General features: G+C 40.5%; 3 protein-coding genes across 3 annotated transcripts in view; all 3 read left to right on the forward strand.

Moving 5' to 3' along the window:
- LOC100737856 (olfactory receptor 51G1) overlaps positions 1–20553 on the forward strand; it is a 204716-nt gene that overhangs the window by 34402 nt on the left and 149761 nt on the right. The window lies entirely within an intron of this gene.
- On the forward strand, positions 9425–10492 carry LOC110262271 (olfactory receptor 52M1-like). The gene has a single exon (XM_021102674.2). It carries the CDS (start codon positions 9524–9526, stop codon positions 10490–10492), a length of 969 nt encoding a protein of 322 aa, XP_020958333.2. The 5' UTR covers positions 9425–9523.
- LOC110255378 (olfactory receptor 52K2-like) lies at positions 16641–17860 on the forward strand. Its single transcript, XM_021062384.2, has one exon. The coding sequence runs from the start codon at positions 16777–16779 to the stop codon at positions 17719–17721; it is 945 nt and encodes a 314-aa protein (XP_020918043.2). The 5' UTR covers positions 16641–16776; the 3' UTR covers positions 17722–17860.

Genomic DNA, 20553 nt, shown 5'->3' on the forward strand with positions numbered 1-20553 from the left:
AGATGCACAGCCATACTGATGTAAAGAAACAGACATAAAAGCCATGCACATGATAATAGACTATATCCCAAATGCCTTCAGTATTTTTCACTTAATACAAATTTTCACATGAATTCAAATTCAAAAAGTCACCTATCAAACCAACAGGTGTTCCTCACTAAAGCATTTGATAAACCCTTGTAGATAAATAGCATCAAACCTTAAGCCAAGACAGGTACAGACATTGAACAAGCAGCGACCAAGTTAAGACCCCAAACATTTCTTATTAAAGCATCGTGAATCCCTTTGTCCTTAGATCATAGTGGAACATATGGCAAACATGAGAACTTGAGGTTTTGACCTGTTCTTGTATACAAGGATGACATTCAAGAGAGACGGAGCAGAGATGTTAAAATAAAGAGGTTGGAGGGAAAGGCTAATCTTGGACCTCGCTCTCTCAGGTCAGGGATGATGAGTGAAGTTTACCCTTTACCCTGAGAAATATGCAGAGGGTCCTACCCCATCTTCTGAGAATTACATTTCAACCCAGAGAAGCAGACGAAGAATGCAAAGAAAAGGAAGTTTACGGAAGCAGTAGGCATGAGGAAAGAGAAGGAAGAGGAAAGAAACAGTAGGTTGGATGGAAAAGAAGAAGAAGAGAATGATGGAAAGAATGATAAAAAAAATCTCTGCCGCTCACTACGTTTAGGGTGAGAATGGAGACTATAAAAGTCCCTCCATTGTGACAAACGTATTTTCTTCAGCATCTTTAAGAACACTGGCAAGCTGGCTAATCAGAGGTGCTCTGGCCGTTGGTAAGAAGATACCTAACTTCTCTTTCAGGACTCTCCATTCTCTGCTGCCTCCCTTGGTGTCTGTTTTTTCAGCCTACTTTCAGAAAAGTTTCTTCCTAACTTGAATTTTTCTACTGCCATGAAATGCTATTATATTCACAGTCCTGCATTTTTCAGAAAGAATAGGAATTGTTAAATATTAGATCAATCTCCACATTTCCTATCACTGACTAACAGGTAGTGACTATGTCAGAAATAGCCATTGAAGACCCCACTCTTGGTTGGTGGTCTGTAGAGCAGCATCATGGGGGCTGCACTGTACTCCTGTAAGAAAATCATTTCAACTTCTCCCTTACCTCTGCACAGAGATTCTGCCTAAGGCTCCCCTAGATTCCTTGGTCAGTATATAACCTGTCTCCAGCAGGGATGGGAACGAGAGTGTCTCTGTTATACCTACCCCTGCGAATAGAGTCTGTACCTTCTGGCCCACAGTCTCCGAAGGGACCATTCTGAAGTTAGTTCCATGTTCCCATGGGCCGTAAGTTTTAAGACTATGATCTCAGAGTCTTTTTGGAGTGGGTTGTAGTTCTGCTCCAGAAAACAGGAAGTGGAAGAGAAGCAGACATATGGGAAGCAAAAGGCAGGAGAGATAGACATTACTACCAAATATAAATACAGAATACGCACACAAAATGTATGCAGGGCAGTCAAATGAGTGCAATTCTTTAGGGTGGTCTTCTTAGATATTATTCTATAAAACCAGGCTAAGGTATTTCTGATGCATATGTTTCCCTTTCGTATACTCATGCCCAGAGGTGAAAAATATAAAGAAATCAAGATACTCTCCTTCATAGATCCAAGGACAGTTAATCATAAAAGTACCCTGAAAGTTCTTGAGACAGCATCTCATTTGGTGGAATATAGACTATTACGTACTTTTTTAAAGATCATCTTTGTGTAGTAAAAGAAACCTGATTTCCCAACTTATTAAATCCTTGTTATTGTTCTTAAAAAATTCTCTTGCCTTGTTTGCCCACTACTTCTATTTGCACTTCCAAGGTCTTGGATGGTTTAATGTACTTTCTGGGTCGTGATATTTTCAAAACATCCTGTCCCTTCCCTGTGATCCCCATCCACGTCAACGCACTTCTTGGATTTCCCGCATCTACTTGCTGCTTCATAGCATGTTTCTGTGAATGATATTTCTTTTTTTCTTTTTTGTAGTTATTTCTCAATTTTAACTTTTGCGTTTTCCTATTGGCATCTTCTCCTTTCTTTTTTTGTATTTTTATTTTTAAATTATTTTTAATAGTTATTTCCCCAATACAAATTTTTTTTCTATTGTACAGCATGGTGACTCAGTTACAGACACATGTACACATTCTATTTTCACACATTATCAGGCTCCATCATAAGTGACTGGACATGGTTCCCAGTGCTAGATCTCACTGCTGATCCATTCCAAAGACAATAGTTTGTATCTATTAACCCCAAGCTCCCCCACCATCCCACTCCCTCCCTCTTCCCTTGACAACCACAAGTCTATTCTGTAAGTCCATGATTTTATTTTCTGTGGAAAGGTTCATTTGTGCCTTATATTAGATTCCAGATAGAAGTGATATCATATGGTATTTGTCTTTCTCTTTCTGACTTACTTCACTCAGCATGAGAGTCTCTAGTTCCATCCATGTTGCTGCAAATGGCATTATTTCATTCTTCTTTATAGCTGAGTAGTATTGCATTGTGTATACATACCACCATCTTCCTAATCCAATCATCTGTTGATGGACATTTAGGTTGTTTCCATGTCTCAGCTATTGTGAATAGTGCTGCAATGAACATGCGGGTGCATGTGTCTTTTTTAAGGGAAGTTTTTTCTGGATATATGCCCAAGAGTGGGATGGCAGGGTCGTATGGTAGTTCTATGTATAGATTTCTAAGGTATCTCCATACTGATCTCCATAGTGGTTGTACCAGCTTACATTCCCACCAACAGTACAGGAGGGTTCCCTTTTCTTCACAACCCTCCCAGCACTTGTTATTTGTGGACTTATTAATGATGGCCATTCTGACTGGTGTGAGGTGGTATCTTATGGTAGTTTTGATTTGCATTTCTCTAATAATTAGGGATGTTGAGCATTTTTTCCTGTGCTTGTTGGCCATCTGTACATCTTCCTTGGAAAAACGTCTGTTCAGGTCTTTCACTCATTTTTCCATTGGGTGGTTGGCTTTTTTGCTGTTGAGTTGTGTAAGTTGCTTATATGTTCTAGCGATTAAGCCCTTATCAGTTGGCATCATTTGAAACTATTTTCTCCCATTCTGTAAGTTGTCTTTTTGTTTTCTTTTTGGTTTCCTTTGCTGTGCAAATGCTTGTCAGTTTGATTAGGTCCCATCGGGTTTTTTTTTGCTCTTATTTCTGTTGCTTTGGGAGAGATATTTCTTCATTCCAGATGTTTCACACCAACTACATACGTTTGTTAAACTCCTAGTCTTTTCAGGCTGTTTAGTTTTCACAGTAAAATAAACATAGCACCAAGCTTAGCATTTTAACCACTTTTAAATGCATAGTTACTGGCTCTAAATATATAACAATTATTGTCCAATCATCACCACCATCCGTCTCGGAGGGTTTTTTTTTTCCCATGGTCCTAAACTGAAATTCTGTATCTATCTTTCTGTCCCTGTAGCCCCCAGCCACCGTCATTGTATTTACTGTCTCTATGAATTTGACTAAGTTATGCATAGTATGTGGAATCATAAAATATTTGTCCTTTTGTGATGAGCTTATTTCACTTAACATGTTGTAATATGTGTCAGAATTCCTCTCTAAGGTCGAATAATGTTCCACTGAAGGTGGAGAGTCGCATTTTGTTTAACCGCCCATTCATGGATGGGCCCCTGGTGTGCTCCCACCTTTGGGGTTTTGCTATGGAGAAAGATTTACCTGTATTTGTTCTAGACCCTACTTTCAATTGTTTGAGTCTAAACCCAGAAGTGGAATTGGTAGGTCATATGGTAACTCCTTTTGTGTGTGTGTGTGTGTTTTTGCCATTTCTTGGGCCACTCCTGCGGCATATGGTGGTTCCCAGGCTAGGGGTCCAATCGGAGCTGTAGCCCCCGGCCTACACCACAGCCACAGCAATGCGGGATCCGAGCCACATCTGCAACCTACACCATAGCTCACAGCAGCTCCGGATCCTTAACCCATTGAGCAAGCCAGGGATCGAACCTGCAACGTCATGGTTCCTTGTCGGATGCAATAACCACGGAGCCATGATGGGAACTCCGGTCATATGGTAATTCTATGTTTAATTTTTGAGCAACTGCCACGCTGTTGCCATAACAGCTGAATAATTTTATTTTGCCATTAGCAGTCCATAGGGTTCCAAATTCTCCAGTTCTTACTCAACATTTGCCCTACCTCCCATTTTTTCTTTTATTGGCTGCACCCTGGGCCAGGGATCAAACCAGCGCTGCATTTGCAGCCTGCAGCAACACCAGATCCTTAACCTGCTGTGCCACAAGGGAACTTCCTCTTGTGCTTTTCCTGTTGTTCATAAAAGTTTGTTTTTTGATTTCTGTTCTTTTTAAATTTTCTTTTTCCTCTCCCCCCTTTCTTTTTTTATAATAGCCAGTGTAGTGGGTGTGCAGTCGTATCTCACTGTGATTTTGATTTCTGCTTCCCTAATGATTAAGAACGCTGAGCGTTTTTTAATGCGGTCATCCTGTTACATCTTCGGGTTACACCTTCCTGTTCGGCCCGGTTGTCCTCCCGCCAGCCAGCCGAGAGGGCTCTTCCCCCTGCCGAGGACACAGAAGGAGCCACCCGATCTGTGACACTCGCTGCTCAGCCCCTTGGCAGCTGTCTACCTTGCACCTATTCTCCCCTCTCTGTGTCTCTTCCCAGGGACGTAGGTCCTGGCCTGATGGGTTTTCTTCTTCTCCTGTGCAGTTACATGCAGCTCTTTCTTATAGCCTTGGTTGTACAGGAGTCCTGCCAGGTTCCAGTTGGTTTTCAGTGAGCATTGTTCCACGTGTCGATGTATTTTTGACGTGTTTGTTCAGAGACGTGAATCCCACGTCCTCTTACTTTGCCGATTGAGTCCATCTCTGGATCCTGTTACTTAAATCCATTCTGCTGTTCATGTGCTTTGACTAAGGAGTTTAAAACAGTACCATTTGTCATGGACTTGGAGAACAGACGGGTGGTTGCCAAGGGGGAGGGGGAGGGAGTGGGATGGACGGGGAGCTTGGGGTTAAGAGATGCAGACTCTTGCCTTTGGAATGGATGAGCAAGAGATCCTGCTGTGTAGCACTGGGAACCATGTCTAGTCACTTGTGATGGAGCATGATCATGTGAGAAAACAGAATGTGTACATGTATGTGCAACTGAGTCACCATGCTGTACAGTAGAAAAAAAAATAATAAATGAAACATTAACATTCAAGGTAACCTGTTCATGGAGAAGAACTTACTATGGCCATTTTTGCTTTTTGTGTTTCTTGTCACTGTCTTGTCCCTATTTCCTCCCTTTCTCCCGCCTTTATGTTTAGTTGATGTTGAAAGTGACACCTTTTGATTCCTCATCATCTCCTTCTCTTTCCTTTTTTTCTTTCTTCTTCTGTTTTGGCCTCCCCCTGACCTACGGAGTTCCTGGGCTAGGGATTCGAGTTGAGTTGCTGTCGCAATCTGAGCCACAGCTGCAGCAAAGCTGGATTCCTAACCCACCATGTTGGGCCCGGGGTTGAACTTGCATCCCAGTGCTCCCAAGATGCTGCCAATTCTCCCAGGCCACAGTGGAAACTCCCACAAATTACATCTTTATATACTGTGTAGCCTGTAAGGTAGATTTATAATTATGTTTATGCTTTTGGCTTTTAAATCCTTTCAAATCGTAAAATTAAAGCTATAAACTAGAGTTGAGATGCTGCTGGTTTTTATGTTTGTGTATTTATTTATCTTTCCTGAAGAATTTTATACTTTTTATAGGTTTCAGTTATTTGCCAGTTTCCTCTCATTTGAACATAAAGGATGTTTCTAATAGAGCAGGTCCACTGGTAATGAGCTTCTTCAGCTTTTGTTTTTCTAAGAATACCTTCAATTTTTCCTCATTTTTTGCCAGATATAGAATTCTCTATTTTGTTTTTTCACTCAGCTTTAAATATATCATCCCACTCTGTTCTAGCCTGCAAAATTTATGTTTCAAATTGGCCTTGGAACAAAGCTTCTATATTTAATGAGTGTAGACTATGTTCTGAATTTTTTCCATTTCTCTCAGGACTGATCCTATTAAGTGGTTGATAATTATGTTAAAATACTGAGGGATGGCTACATCTACCCGTATAAACCTAAGGGAGTACACAGATAAATTGCTGTCCCTGAAATTAGGAAGATTATCCATCCTCATCAACAATACAAACACTCTGCCTTCTCCCACCGATTCCCCAAGGACCTGTTTGTGTCGGAGGTCGTTTCTGCATATCCGCTGAGATTACTATGCTCAAAGTGCTACATATAGAAGGTGCGTGTTTAGGTTGCTTCTTGGCCCTGAGTCAGCTTCTTCATGAAGTAGTTAAGGGTATAGAGAGACAGTCCAGTCTCAGTGATCGTCGGAAAACTTTAAAAATCACAGGACTTTGTCAAACAGCATCTTGTTATTTTCCAAAGGACCTAGATCCAAGGGAGCAGGTAGCCTTTGAGTCAGAGGGAATGCACGTTTTTCATTCTCTGTGGACGAAATGAATAAGAAAGTAGATTCGAGGAAGCACAGGGTTTTTTAAGGACGGTGTAGAAGGGAGGGATCTCTCTCATTTTCATATTCCTGTGACATGAATCTGTTGAAGGGTCAACACAATGGACACCTCATGGACTTTGCGCTCAACAACAGGTGGGCGTTTTGGAGGGAAATGATATCACCGAGATAGTACTGTGTGTACAAAAAAAAGCACTTTGAAGACTAGCGTGTGTATTTGGGAGTCTGTGCATTTTCCACTTCTGCTCTTGCGATGCTCTGTATTGTGTGAAACCTGCAGTATTTACTGTTGAGCACCCAGGGGGCGATTGCCATTGGTCTAGAGATCGGATTATAAAATTTCCTCTGTCTTGTGATTACACGTGAATGAATGTGTGGGGACCCTCATTTATTCATAGACTCGCATCTTGCTTGCATCTCTTCTCTAATCTTTGATTCCAGCCACTCTGGTCACTGCGTCATTGTCGTTAACTCCCTACGTCACTGTCCTTCCTGATGGAACTTTTTGCTCCTTTCCTTTGTCCACGTGTGTGCATGTAACGTAGAGAGTTGAATGGATAATCTATGCATTGTCTATGTCTGTACCTACATATTTATATTTCGTTCCTGTGGGTTCAAATCACATATTCTTCCCATTCCAACCTAAGTGTCGTTTACTCGAGAAGACGTTTCTTGTCTCACTAAACGTCATTGGATTCCTTGCTTTCATTTTTACCTTTCCCCCGGTATAATTTTTGACACATAAATCACCCCTTTAAAGCTAAATAATAAAAGCCATATTTGCATTTTCACGTGTTTTTCACTGTAATAAAGCTGAGATATGTAAATGTAAAAACCTAGATAATATTTCTTGAGGTAATGATATTGGAAGAACTAAGTGTATTGCATGATCCTGGAAAGCATATGCAAGAGGTAACCCTGTTAGTTCTCCTTGGTACTTAGTATATTTACATGAATTTGTGTGAGGCAGGGCAAGTAGATTCTCCTTAAGAGCTGATGATGGTACCACCAAGTACCAGTTTACTCTTTGCTGGGAAATGGGAAAAAAAGAAAGGAGCTCCCGGTTTTCTCTGAAACGCTTTGTGGTGACTAAGAGTCCTTTTCTTCTTTCACCCTCTCACCCTCTGCCTGGTGCGCAAGCACTTTATCCCAGGGATTCTCTGTCGAGGATGTCTGACTGTCCATTGGAACCGTGGAAAGGAGTAGGAGGAAACACGCTTTGGTCAGCAGCTGATACTTCAGATGTGATTCGGTCTGTTTACCCGTCCAGTAGGAAAGCCGCTGAGTGCTTTAGCCTGTGGGCTTCTGGATCATCACATAGAAGAGCACAGTTAGGGTCCATCTGTAAACTGAAATAATCGAAATCTTAGAACAAGGGAGGAAGACAAGGGAGTGACTGGGGTTAATGTTAAGAAACACGTTATCCTTAACTATAGATTGTTTCTAAAGAACATAGCATGTGCTTCCTTCAAGGGTACATCCTAGAAGGAAATAAACGATAGGAAAACTTCAAAATGTCTTTGGTTAGGTTAGTCACACGTGCACAGTGGCAAATGAAAGGCTGGAGCTATAAACTGACTTAAACCTATTCCAAAAGCTGTGCCCAAGGCTTCAATATCATGCCAGACAGTGAGGGCAGAGAGCATTTAGTCTATTCTTCAATTAAGAATTGAATTGTAAATAACTCCCTGAATTTTCCATATGGCCTCTGCTTGATCACTTTCAGTTATCAAAAACTCAGGCATATGAGAAGACTACTGAAAGAGCTCGAAGAAACACACAACTGCTCAGCAAATATTTGTTCAATTAAGTACAGATATGACTACATATGAAAATGTTACTGAAAACAAAGGGACAAAGTGATCTATAGGTCCTTGAAATAATATGAAATGATATAAATATTACCTTTCTGTACCTCTAAACACAATAATTTTGTATGTGCTTATTAATTTTATGTATCCAATTCTAGTGAATTTAAACATGCTTGATTATAAATTTCAACTATTTTTATTTTTAAAAAAATTTTTTATTACTCAAATGAATTTATCACATCTGTAGTTGTATAATGATCATAACAATCTGATTTCACAGGATTTCCATCCCACAGCCCAAGCACATCCCCCACCCTCCCCCAAACTGTCTCCTCCGGAGACCATAAGTTTTTCAAGGTCTGTGAGTCAGCATCCGTTCTGCAAAGAAGTTCCGTCTATCCTTTTTTCAGATTCCACATGTCAGTGAAAGCATTTGATGTTGATGTCTCATTGTATGGCTGACTTCCCTTAGCATGATAGTTTCTAAGTCCATCCATGTTGCTAAAAATGCCAGTATTTTGTTCTTTTTAATGGCTGAGTAATATTCCATTGTGCATATATACCACATCTTCTTGAGCCACTCCTCTGTCAATGGACATTTAGGTTGTTTCCATGTCTTGGCTATCGCAAATAGTGCTGCAATGAACATTGGAGTACATGTGTCTTTGTGAGTCGTGGTTTTCTCTGGATAGATGCCCAGGAGTGGGATTGCTGGATCAAATGGTAGTTCTATGTTTAGTTTTCTGAGGCATCTCCATACTGCTTTCCACAGTGGTTGCACCAATTTACAATCCCACCAACAGTGTACTAGGGTTCCTTTTCCTCTACACCCTCTCAAGCACTTATTGTTGGTAGACTTTTGGATGATGGCCATTCTGGCTGGTGTAAGGTGGTACCTCAGAGTGGTTTTGATTTGTGTTTCTCTAATAGTGAGTGATGTTGAACATCTTTTCATGTGTTTCTCGGCCATCTGTATGTCTTCTTTGGAGAACTGTCTGTTTAGATCTTCTGCCCATTCTTTGATGGGGTTGTTTGTTTTTTTGGTGTGGAGCTGCAGAAGGTGTTTATAACAAATTTCAACTGTTTTTAACAGCAGATCACTAGGGGTCTTCCTGAACCGAATCTCCACATTATCAGCTTCTGGTTGCAGTCATCTTGGCATAACACCCTTATCTTCCGAAGGACTGATGGAGAGCAAAGGAGAAACCATGATGCCTCCTCTCAACACTTCGTGTCCCTCTCCTGTCCCCTTCCTGCTGGTGGGCATCCCGGGACTAGAGCACCTGCACGTCTGGATCGGGATCCCCTTCTGCTCCATGTACGTGGTGGCCGTGGTGGGGAACGTGACCATTCTGGCTGTGGTGCGGGCAGAGCGCAGCCTCCACGAGCCCATGTTCCTCTTTCTGTGCATGCTCTCGGTCACCGACCTGGTCCTCTCCACAGCCACCCTGCCCCGCATGCTCTGTCTCTTCTGGCTTGGAGCCCGCGCCATCGCCTTGGATGCCTGCCTGGCCCAAATGTTCTTCATCCATAGTTTTACTGCTCTGGAATCGGGCTTCTTTCTGGCCATGGCCGTTGACCGTTACGTGGCCATTTGTCACCCACTGCGCCACACGACCATGCTCACCCCGGCTCGCGTCGCTCTCATGGGTGTGGTTGTGGTGGTTCGAGGCGTGGCCTTCTTTTCCCCACACCCCATTCTGCTCAAACAGCTGCCCTACTGTGGGACTCGCATGATCGCCCACACCTACTGTGAGTTCATGGCTGTCGTGAAGCTGGCGTGTGTGGACACGGGGGCCACCAAGCGTTACAGCCTCAGCATGGCTACTATCATTGGCTCATGCGATGCGGTTCTCATTGCTGTGTCCTATGTCTTCATCCTCCGCTCTGTGTTCCACCTGCCATCCCAGGAAGCTCGCTTTAAGGCGTTGGGTACCTGTGGGTCTCATGTCTGTGTTATTCTTGTCTTCTACTCCACAGCTGGCTTTTCCATTTTCACCCACCGTTTTGGGAAAAATATACCTGCACATATCCATATTTTTATTGCAAATATGTACCTTTTGGTGCCTCCTTTTCTCAACCCTATTGTTTATGGAGTAAGGACCAAGAAAATACGGGAGCTTGTTCTGAAGACATTAATGGTCAAAGGTGTCTGATTGTAGTTCAGCCAGTGAAAGAGGTAGTTCAGGAAGAAAGGGAAGTAAAAGAGAGAACGTAAGAAAAGAACTCACAGTCCCTGCTCCCACAACTGAATTACATGTGCTGCTTGAAATTTCCTTTATTTACTACGTGTCTGTAAATTCCAAAAATTCCAATTCAAAAATCATTTTAGCTTTATCACTTATTAAAACTGGAAACCAGATTAATCTCTTCCTGTGTCTTTTGGAGCATAATTACAAATAGTGAACAGTAAAGAAAGGGAACAGAGATAATGTCCAATTTATATATTAAATAAAAGATTCTTCTTGAGAACAAAATGATGGAAAATATATACCTGGTAACCTGAAACAATTTGATCCGTGTATATGACTGAGATTTCATAGAATAGATGTTGAATGCTCTACCTGTTCTTTAACGGAATCCAATGGAAGAAGTACTGTTTATTCAGATTAGAGTAGAACTAATAATATATAAATATTAAAAATTAATATTAAGTGAATTAGTATTCACTTAATTAGTGAATAATTAAATATTATTATTAAAATATCATTAAAAATGAGTCTTAAGTGAATCGCTCTGGAAAAAGAAACATGAATTTTTGTTAAAATAAGAATTTTATTATTTTAAATTTTATGGCTTATTTTAATGTTATTTGAATGTTATGGCTACTCCATTTTCTAGAGAGATTTTGACAGAGGTGTAGTGTATTTCAAAAAATGCAGTATTCTTAAGTCTACTGACTGTTAAAAATTGAGGTCATTAACTTCCATTTTCAGTTAGTAGTCAGTGCTGCCACGTTACCAAGCTCCCGCGTGCAAGACTCAGCCTCATTCATTTAGATGATGGAGCCCAGTATCAGGACATAAGATCTGAAATTTCTTATTAGCAATAGTGTTTAAATAATCCTATTTATTGCCTCAGAACCAAGGACTTAACTTTCCTTTTTAGTTCACTGTTATGGCTTTCCAAACTCTGCCATCCATTTCTCATTTTTTAAATATATATACATACATATATGTGCACACGCACACACACACGCACGCACACACGCACATATATATATAACCTAAGATCTGTGGGACATTTTTATGCTTAGGATCTTGCTCTGAAATTTTTTACCTCTCTTTTTGCTTATTAGCGTTAAGTAAACACACAAAGGCTAACATCTTGGGTTCACCAGTACAAAGTTTATAATTGAAATATGGGGAAAGTATCAAGTTTAAGTTTTCCACCTAAAATTATTTGGTCTTTTTTTTTTTTGCTTTTTAGGGCTACACCTGCGGCACATGGAAGTTCCCAGGGTAGGGGTTGAGTCAGAGCTGCAGTTCCAGACCTACACCACAGCTCACAGCAACATCGGATCCTTAACCCACTGAGCGAGGCCAGGGATTGCACCTGCATCCTCATGGATACCAGTTGGGTTCGTAACCCGCTGAGCCACAACGGGGACTCCCTGGTCCAATCTTTCTCTTGACTTCACAACAGATGCCCAAACTGGACATTTTTCTTACTTTGGTAGAATTTAGACTTAATGACCTTTTTCCGGTGAGTCCGATCACTTACTGGTTAAGGATCAGGCGAGCTCTAGGCTTTGAGGTTAGAAAGCCAAGGTTCGGGTTTAGTATCTTGGGCCTGGCTAATTTTACTGCAGTTTTACTCCTCTTTACCTCAGTTTCCTCAGTTCATCAAAAGGAATAAGATAGACCCTTCCTCATGTAATTGTATGACGATTAACTAGACGTGTACGAGATCGTTTCCGTGGCACGGAGGAAACACACTGAGCGCCATTCATTCTTCCGCAGTTAAAATTTCCTGTGCTCTTCACCTTTTGTTTAAAATGCTTTAGTAAATACATATTATGTCTTACGTTATATCTCTGTAACTGTGTAATATTTGTATTTTTGATATTTATGTAATGAATACATTTGATTCTGTTCCCTTTTAGCTGGATCTGCCAACATCTTAAGAAAAAACTTGTTCTTCCTTTTTCTGTAGAGTATGTCAGTTATTATTATATCATACATAGCTGAATTTATTGAAGCTCCTGGAAAATAATATAATGTTATTGGAATGCAATAGAATAATTTTAAGAATGTAGAAGTCAACTTTCATTTCTTCTGTTGGTACAATCATTTAATCATCCATTTATGCATGTGTAATGTGTATTCAATTTTTAAATTGGATTAGATTGATTTGAAGTAATTTTAATAACCCTCAAATGTAGTCTTCCATTATTATTAATTCTTTTTTCTCTCTTGGAAGAAATGTGCATGAAAAACCGATTATTACTTAGCATCCTTTGGTACCAGGTGTATCTGGCAGACTGTACTCCCTTCTGTGGGTCCCTGTGGCTTTCTCTTGTTTAACACGCGAATCCTGGTGACGGGATTCGATGGACTGAATCGTAAAGACAATGGCTGTATCACGTTTGGTGGCTCTCGCCTGTTGTCATGTACGCTATTCTTTCCTCCTCAAGTACCTTTCCTGTCATACATCACTATTTAACCGGCTCACTCCTATTTATGGAACAGCTCAGTGTACAACTGAAAGAAGCCTGCTGATGTTTTTGTTGTTGTTAATTTATATGTATATGTTAATTACAAGGAAATTATGTAAATATTGATCTCTTTATCTACATAGATCACCACTCATGTTTTTAGCCTTTGCATGGAATGAACTAAAGGGCAATCCACTGGTAGCTTGTGTGTGTCTGTATATGTTAAAATGTACATAAAATACAATGCATCATTTTAACTATTTTCAGGTGTAGCGTTCAGTGGAACTGAATGTTCCTATTGGTGTGTATCCACTTCCATCCTCCTAGTCAGGAGCGTTTTTACCTTCCCCCCCATTCAGACTCCACATCCCTGAACCTTAAGCCCCCACTCCCCCTTCCCCACATTCTCTGACAGCTGTCATTCTGCAGCTGTCTCTATGAATTTGGCTCTTCTCCCTACCTTATAAAGTGGAGCCATTCAGTGTTTGTTTGCCTGGCTCTTGCACTTATTAACATGCTGTCTTCAAGGTTTGCCTAGTCGTAGCATGTGTTTGAATTTCCTTCCTTTTTAATGTGAGATACAGTTTATCCCTTCCTTCCTCTGTGAGTGGACACTTGGGTTCCTTCCATACTTTTGGCTATTTTGAATAACGCTGCTATGAACACGTGTGTGTAGATGTATGTTTGAGTCCTTGTTTTCACTTCCTTGGGGTATAGACTCGGAAGTGGGAATGTGGAGTCACTGGATCATACGGCAGTTCTACTGCCACCCCTCTTCCCGTAGCAGGTGCATCACTTTCCGTCTCTTCAAGATGGTACAGGATTTCCACTTTTCTACATCCACACCAGTGGTTATCTCCTTTCCTTTCTTCTTTCTTTCCTCCCTCCCTTCCTCCCTTCTCGCTTTGCAGTCTTCCTTCCTTCCTTATTTTGTGTTTTACTCTTTCTTTTTTATAATAGCCCTCTTAATGGATGTGAAGTAGTATCTCATTATGGTTCTCATTTGCATTTCCCTAATAATTAGTGATTTTTTGCATATCTTTTTATGTGCTTATTGACCACTTGAAAATATTCTTTAGATGATGTCTATTCAAGTCTTTGTCCATTTTTAACATAGTTATTTTTTGTGGTTGAGTTTTAAGAGTTCTCTCTCTGTTTTGGAAATTAATTGTTTATCAGAGAGATGGTTTGTAGGTATTTTCTCTGATTTTCTGGTTGCCTATTTCCTCCGGTGATAATTTCCTCTGATGCATAATTTTTAAAAAATTTTTGGTGAGGACAAGTTTCTTTATTTTCACTTCTGTTGCTTTTGTTTTGGTGCCATAGCCAAGAAATCGTTGTCAGGTCCAGAGATACGAATCTCCTGGTGGAAGCTAAGATCATGGACATTCCCTTCTGGTAGAATCTGCAGCCATAGAGTAGACGCAGTTGAGGAAGGTGAGAAATAGGTAGAAATATTTTGTCTTTCCCTTCCTGTTCCCTAATATTTTCCTGCTGGTGAACCCATAGAACAAACTTAGAATAAATATGGACGATCTGTGATCCTGGGAAACGTAGCTGGTAAAGTCCACCCCTCGTGAAATACAGAGCAGAAAGCAAGGATGCAGAGGGGCATATCCGGGAAACATTTGTGTAACATCCCAAACAAAACACAAATGATGATGTCCTCATACATGGAGATAATGGACTCTTTACTTGATCAAACAGGTAAGTTCGGGAAGGTACAGGAGTAGAGTCACAACTAAGTAATGTCCTGGCGCTTTCACTGTTTTTCAGAAGTACATCTGATTCAGGTGAATTACTGAAGAATATCTGGAGTCATGTGGGGATATGAGTGGGATGACTCAAATTCATTCATAAAATTGCTCCTCCGTGATATCCTGCACTTCTCCTATCTCTCGTTGCATACAGGTTGTAGGAAAGCATTTAGTTCACCGCACTTGCATGTGCTTCAGGAGCAATAAATGAGGTATCTCACTTGACCGGTAGCAGAGACTGTCTTCCACTGATTTCAGAGTTCAGACTTTGGGCGCCATGGAAACCACAAGCCCGAGTCCCTCTTAGAGACCAAATTGTGCTTGGAAATACTGGGAGAGATGAGTGAAACTGCCCGCTACCCGACAGCATTCTCATGAGAGGCTCTACGTTGGGTATTCCTTGTAAGCCTCTGCTCCCCCAGGATAGGAAGTACGATGGTGCCTGCTATAAACATAGTCAATATTATGCTGAGACTTGGACTGAGAAGTGAGACTGTCTCTGTCGCAGAGGTGAGATACTCAGGTTATAGGCTGGAGAGCTGTAGCTGAGATGGGAAGTGTGAGTTTAGTGCTTCTACCTGCACAGAGTGCTGGAACCTAGGATGAAGGTTCTAGGTCCAGTCCTAAGCAGTGAAGACTTAGCCCATGTGATTGTCTGAAAGATGGCCCAACCTCTTACTGACAAAAAGTAGTGGAGAAGGAGATTAACTTAAATATTTAACCTGAGATAATTTTTGTTAACCTAGCCCTAGAATTTAGTCCTGAACTCTGTTGGTCAAAACTTTATTTTTTTTAAGTGAAACTTCCTTTTTTTTTGGGGGGGGGCCACGCCTACAGCACATGCAAGTTCCCAGGCTAGGGTCGAATTGGAGCTGCAGCTGCCAACCTACACCACAGCCACAGGAACGCCAGATCTGAGACACGTCTGTGACCTACACCACAGCTCATGGCCATGCCGGATTCTTAACCCACTGAGCAAGGCCAGGGAACGAATCCACATCCTCATGGATACTAGTTGGGTTCATGACCCACTGAGCCACAATGGGAACTCTCTTAATGAAACTTTCTTTTATTCAGACTAAGCAGGTGTACCATATTATATGAGTTTACCATAAACTTCTATTTGAACAGAAATAATGATTTATCAGTTTAAAATTCAATCTTGTTAGAATACTCTTCCAAGATAATTGTTTAAGCTTCCAAGAGGCATGCTTTCTGGTAAGCTGGTATCTGGGAACCCAAATTTGCATCTGAAAGTTTATTTATTCAGGAAGCCAAATTAGCGTCAGATGTATTGTATGACGGAAGAATATATTATCCACCTTCTGGAAGAGTTTGATTTGATCACTTACAGTAGAGCACAACTAGCTAGTAATCCGAACACCCGTGTTTTCCGGACTGAGTCACCTTGCCTTTTGGCTTATCTTTGCAAAGTGATTTCTCATCATTCAATTGGGAAGATTTCATGAAGACGAGAGTCCTTTCTTTATTAACTCAGTGACTCACCTTTCATATAAGACGAGTTTTATTCACACTTCTTCATTGCTCCAGTTGTTCTTTAGTATTTCTGGAGTCTCCTTTTCTTTATATCTGTAAGCCTCCTCACTGGCAATGGGGCAAGAGGAGTTAAATATACAAATGGCTGATCTCGTCCATGATGGTTGGACTTTTTTGACTGTTTCAGAAGATATAAAATGATATACTCATATTTAGCAGTTTATCAACTACTGTCTCTGTAATGCTACATTACTAAAATATATCTAGCCAACTGGACAGTGCTTCCTAGAAAAAAAGGCAAGGTGAGAGGGAAAAGGTAAAGAGAGAGAATACTTTTGTTCATTTTTTCCTCACCCAGTAAAGCATCGTCCCATGTATCTGACAAATTGAAAGGCTGTCTTACTGAAGAAGTCATTCGATAGCCAGTTGTGTGTTACTGGATGTCAGCATCTTTCCCATGCGCACATGTGTTTGTAACCTCTGTGATGTTTAATTTGGATAGGACCATGGAACATCCATTGTTTGGATAATGCTGGGCTACAACAGGACCCATTTCCAGCTTACCACCTTCCTACTGCTTGGCATTCCAGGATTGGAGGCTGCCCACATATGGATTTCCATTCCTTTCTGTCTGGTCTACCTGCTGTCACTGATGGGAAATGTTGCCCTTTTATTGATTGTCAAGACAGATCACAAACTGCATGAACCCATGTACCTCTTTCTATGCATGCTTTCAGTTGCCGATTTGATGCTTACTTCTGCCACACTTCCCAAGATACTCAGTCTCTTCTGGTTCAATGACAGAGAGATCTACTTTGAAGCCTGCCTTACTCAAATGTATTTTATCCATTCTCTATCTACTATGGAGTCTGGATTTATCTTGGCCATGGCTTTTGACCGCTATGTAGCCATCTGCCACCCACTGAGACATTCCGCTATCTTAACACCTGCTGTCCTTATAGGCTTGGGGTTGTTCATCGTCTTCAGAGGCGCTGTTCTTCTCAGTCCACATCCCTTCCTACTGAGGTGGCTTTCCTACTGCAAAACTAATGTCATCTCCCACACTTACTGCGAGTTTATGGCCCTGATAAAGCTGGTTTGCACTGAGACCAAGGTTCGTAGAGCCTACAGCCTCATTGTGGCATTCTTGACCGGGGGACTGGACTTCATACTGATCATCTGTTCCTATGTCCTTATTCTTCTCACTGTTTTCAATCTCCCATCCAAAGCTGCCCGTCTCAAGACCTTAAGTACCTGTGTCTCCCATGTATGGGTCATCTTGGTGTTTTATACCCCAGCTTTTTTCTCTTTTCTCACGCATAGGTTTGGTCACCACATCGCTCCGCATATCCACATTTTTATAGCCAATATATACCTTCTCATTCCACCGATGATGAACCCTATTATTTATGGTGTCAAAACCAAAAGAATCAGGGAGAGAGTCTTTAAATTTATAACAATGAAAGGTGTTTGACTTTGCAAGGCTTGTGAGGCCCCAGATCATCAACAAAGGTAAGGGTTTATTTAATAGGGAATGTTGAAGATGAATTAGAATTACCTGGAAGTGGAAAACTTTTCAGCTCAGTCGTGGAATCCTGTAGGCTAGACGTGGTAAAGTAAATTGGTTTCAGTGAATGGTGACACATACAGGAGATACATAGGAAGTAGGGAAAAACACAGCAAAACTTTTAATTCTTATTGTCTATCTTTCTAAGCTAGGATTCAGTGTAGTCTTTGGGACGTTCTAAGCCATAAGTAAATTTATATCAAAATAATTTTAATGTTAGTGAATCTAATTTATCTTGTGTGCTTGTGTGTGTGTGTGTATTGATCAGGCTTTTTGTGTGTCCTATGTAAGAAATGTATTGCCAACTTTGGGTTATGAATTTTCTCCTATAAATTTTTCTAAAATCCTATGTTGTCTAAAGGTATGAGTTTTAAGTTGAGGTTCATCTGTGATACAGGGATAGTAATCCGTAATTCATGATTGTGACTTTCGGTTTCACATCAAATAATGTACATCACTACATTAATAATGTTGAACATAATCGAATCTAATTTTTCCTTTATGTAACAGAGGTTTCTAATGTCTACTTTACCGTTCTGAATCAAATATAGTAAGGTTTTTTAAAAACAGCATAATACCCGAATAGTAATACATACATAAAATAGCAACATATGTACTTGTGCATAAAAATTCTAGATGACACAATAGTTAGATCCTGTACCTATGCATAGAGTAACTTTGAATATGCAAGTTATAAATAACAATGCATCCTGGTATATTCTTTAATTTCTTAAATTGCATGAGAAATATCATTGTTGCTGTTGATAAAGTAATTTTCAAAAATGTTGAATAATTTCAGGTAAGAGTCTTAACACGATGTAAATATTCTCTTGAACAGTTCCATTTCCAAAATATCCAGTGCACGCTTGCACGTTAAAACCAGACATAAATAATTTCTGATTATTAGTAATGCAGATTGAAAAGTCTATATTCAGAACAGCATATATAAAGGAAGGTGAAATTTTACATTCAAAACATCGTAGTTGGTTTTCTTTTTAATTACACAATGTCCAGTTTCATATCTGAAATTCCTCTTATACACAGAGCATTTTGTGAGAGGTTTCTTTCTGTTTATCGTCAGTAAACCCACAACGAAAACACAACAAGAAACTTCCAAAATGCCCCTTAAAGGTCCGCATGACCCCCGCTGAGCATCGCTGATTGAATTATAGCGCGAATCATGTCTTACTCATAGTAAACACATCGTGAGTGCTGACTGCTCGCATTGTTTTCACGATGATTAAAAATACAGGGGGCAGAATGCAATAAGAGAATGCCAAATGCCACGCGTTTCTGCTATCTTGTTTACTATTAGCCTTGCAATAAAACATTCTCTCTTTTTAAATAACGGGGGAAAAATCCACATCCTCTAACACGTCGTCCTCATGTAGGGAGCTTATGATGTGACGGAAAACGTGATGGATTAAATTTCACATGTGAATCGGAATCATTCAGCCCCCAACTGAAGAAGAGACTCACGGGACTGGCTGACTCGGTTGAAATGCCATGTTCTCTGTGCTGCCAGACACTTGGCTTCTCTCCACTCGTAACTGTGTTTTCATGCTGCTGCGGTGAGCGGTCTTCAGGGCTTGAGAAGAGCAGGGGTTTGGGGGGTGTAATTATTCATAAAGCACATTAGACTGAGACGAAAAGGGATCTTGTACACCACATCCCCCTGTTTGCATAGGCGAGAGTTAAATTTCCTAACTGCCCCATTCCTGTGTGTAATCAAAAACCTTTGAGACTCAGGCACCAAAGGTCAGAACTACTTCTAGACCGGTCCATATGCCATTCTAGTCAGAGATCCAGTTTTCCTTTATTAAAAGTAAAACAAAACCAAGAGTTCCCATTGTGGCTCAGTGGAAATGAACCCGACTTGTATCCATGAGGATGCAGGTCCGATCCCTGGCCTCGCTCAGAGGGTTGACGATCCAGTGTTGCCCTGAGCTGTGGTGTAGGTCACAGACACAGCTCGGATCCCGTGTTGCTGTGGCTGTGGTATAGGCCAGTAGCTGCAGGTTCAGTTCAACCTGGAAACTTCCATATGCTGTACTTGCAGCGCCCCCCCGCCCCCGCAAAAAAAGGAAAACAAAACCAAAAATGGAAGCTAAAAACAAAAAAGTAACAAGCAGAAATCCCCGTTGTATTGAATTTTCATTCTTCTGGCTAAACATGTCAGTTAACTGTCATCCTTCCCTAAAAGCTAAGAGTGTTAGGACCACCACTAGCCATCATCATTAACCCCCACTACCACTTACCAGCACAGTTAGTAAGTTACTCATTTGATTTAATTGATAACCATATGAATTTGTTGCCTATAGACATTGTAATATATGTACTCTTAGTATCCCTGTTTTAGAGTTTGGAGTTTAGGAACTGCCAGATTTTAAAGATTAAATTATATTTTAAAAGTGGCGCTATCAGTAAGTAACAGAGCCAAGCCTGAAACCTCCACAGTATGAGTTTCTTCATATACCTAAGGATTCTCTTGCCACAGTTCACAGAAAAAGGAAAAAAAAATTTCTATCCATTTAGAAATTTTAGCCATTGGGTTTCCCCCTCAGGGCAACAGAAGAAGATGCAGCGTTTTTTGTGGTTTTGTTTTTTAGATTTTTTTAAACTTTTTATTTTTTTATTTTTTTATAATGATTGATTTACCGTGTTTATCAGTTTCTGTTGTACAGCAAAGCAACCCAGCCGTATATATATATATATATATATATATATACATTCTATATA

The sequence above is a fragment of the Sus scrofa genome, chromosome 9 (genome assembly GCF_054392235.1).
Source record: "Sus scrofa isolate SSC_HxYL_T2T_F1_AM1 chromosome 9, Sscrofa_HxYL_maternal_Yorkshire_Landrace_v2.0, whole genome shotgun sequence".
NCBI lineage: Eukaryota > Metazoa > Chordata > Mammalia > Artiodactyla > Suidae > Sus > Sus scrofa.